At 40.9% G+C, this 2,072-nt stretch overlaps 1 protein-coding gene across 1 annotated transcript in view; it reads left to right on the forward strand.

Moving 5' to 3' along the window:
- Positions 1-245: 245 nt before the first annotated feature.
- Positions 246-2,072, forward strand: part of LOC119830903 — a 4,148-nt gene continuing 2,321 nt past the window's right edge. The window contains exons 1-5 of the mRNA XM_038354092.1: positions 246-281; positions 677-862; positions 1,079-1,174; positions 1,268-1,470; positions 1,752-1,874. Of these exons, the coding sequence (XP_038210020.1) occupies positions 246-281; positions 677-862; positions 1,079-1,174; positions 1,268-1,470; positions 1,752-1,874 (644 nt within the window). The remainder of the gene's footprint in view (positions 282-676; positions 863-1,078; positions 1,175-1,267; positions 1,471-1,751; positions 1,875-2,072) is intronic.

Raw genomic sequence — 2,072 nt, forward strand, 5'->3', positions numbered from 1 at the left:
CTCTGTAATTGATATATTAGTTATCAAGGAAATAATAACATTACACTTTTTTTTATTTGTTGCATTACGGTTCACGAAAAAGTTTGTGTGATAATCTAGCCTCCTAGATCACGTCAACGTATCTGACACTGTCATCCCCAATATCGTTAAATAAAAATAAAATTTCCAGTGATCGTTACAATGCTTAAATAAAATAGTGATGAAGATGGTAATAACTGCGAAGGCAGGCTCCCGGCACCAATTGTATGGCAGGAAAAACTGTAAGCTTCAATACACATTGCGTGAGTAAAAGCACATTATTTTGAGTCATGTCATGCTTTCTGAGCCCTGTTGTATTAATATTCAAAGATAAACGGAAGATATTTTCGTGACCAATGTTTTTAAGTATTAAAACAATGTGCAAACGATACATTGATTAAAATATTAAATTGTTTAGTAGCGCCCTGAATTTGATTATTTGAGCTGCCAAATCGATTGGGTCTGTACTTATCATTGATTTTATTTTTTCCTCTTAAATGTGAAGTTTTTGTGAAAATCGACAATGATTAATGAAAATGGGAACCTTGTTCATTCAACCATTCACCACAAAAAAAAAACGCATGCAAGTTTCAGTTTTCCTTTGACCATTAAGTATCAAACACTGAATCGCAGCTAATTCAGCATCCGAAACTCGCAGAATCTGTCGGAGTCCCAGGTAGAGTCGGTGGCGCGATGGCTGAGCTGCAACGGGGAGGTATGGGGGATGGGGCCCACGGCGGTGTTCGCGAGCGCCGCGGCGCTGTTCCTCTACAACGAGCTGCAGGCGACCATCTTTGTAGCTGGCGACCACGCCCACGTCTCGCTGCTCGAGAAAACGCTGGTGGTGAGAATCTGCTCGATTTTGAGGATTCTCTTGTGCATAGGTTTCGTTTATATTTTAAAAACATTTAAAAACAAATAGCGAATTGGGACAATAAGAACTTATAGTGGGCGACATAGATTCAAGATGAATATAAACTGAGCAAATACTTAACTTCGTGATTGTTTTCTAGTTTCAATCATGTATTAATAAGGCAAATGTGAAATGAATTTGTTACAGTGCTCAATGGTGGCCGGAATGTTGGCGCTGATGATCCATCTTTGGGTGTGCTCCATGCGCTTCTTTCAGTACTATCTCGACACCCTTATTAGAGACGTGAGTCATTTATCAATCGTGAACCATCAATTATACTTATTGTACCAACATTTCTTACTTTATGTCGTTATTTATGTAATGTCGGTACTCCAGAGCCCAAATATTCTTCTCGAGATGACGACGGCGGGCTTCCTCGGACAAACAGAGATGGTCCCGCTGGGGCCTCTCACCCGCTTCCTGAAGCAGCAGCAGCCGCAAATCCACATCACCATCTGCTGGTTCCTGTCGCTGTGCTACGCGGACTACGTCAGGAAGCACTACTGCCAGCGCTTCAATATGCCGTATTTGGAGCAGTGGTTGGTAAATGAAATGTTTATAAGGACTATTGTGTGTAAGGACTTTAAGTATTTAGATTGTAGCTACATACACAATAGATTATATTGTATTTATACCAAAGGATTTATATGCCCCATTAGAAATGTACCACAATTGACAACTTCACTATAATATATCGAGGTAAGGGAGAGTAAATATTTTAGATGTTATTGTGTGGTGGTTGGTGGTTTCTTTACATTATTTATCTAAAACATAATGAGGAATCGTTGGGTGTATACAAGTGTGCGGTGTCCTCTCGCAGGCAAGCAGAACTGCACGCCCGCGCCTCCCGCGGCGTGCATCACACCATACAGAAAGTGAACAGTTTCGTGGGTGCGGTGCACCAGCGCCTGCGCGGCTACACGCAGGCGGTTGACGTGCACACGTAACTATCATGACCTTTGCTATTTTAATCTTTTAGTTCTGAATTCGCATACTTGATAGGTATATCTATTGTTGCTTAGTTATTTGGAGACTTTTTTATAGATTTGATTAAGTAATTTAACACGTTGGCGATCATCTGTAAGAAATGTAAAGACATTTCCTGGTGCCGACTGTGGCACCGATCACAATCTGCTCGTTG

This window comes from Zerene cesonia, chromosome 12 (genome assembly GCF_012273895.1).
Source record: "Zerene cesonia ecotype Mississippi chromosome 12, Zerene_cesonia_1.1, whole genome shotgun sequence".
Classification (NCBI taxonomy): domain Eukaryota; kingdom Metazoa; phylum Arthropoda; class Insecta; order Lepidoptera; family Pieridae; genus Zerene; species Zerene cesonia.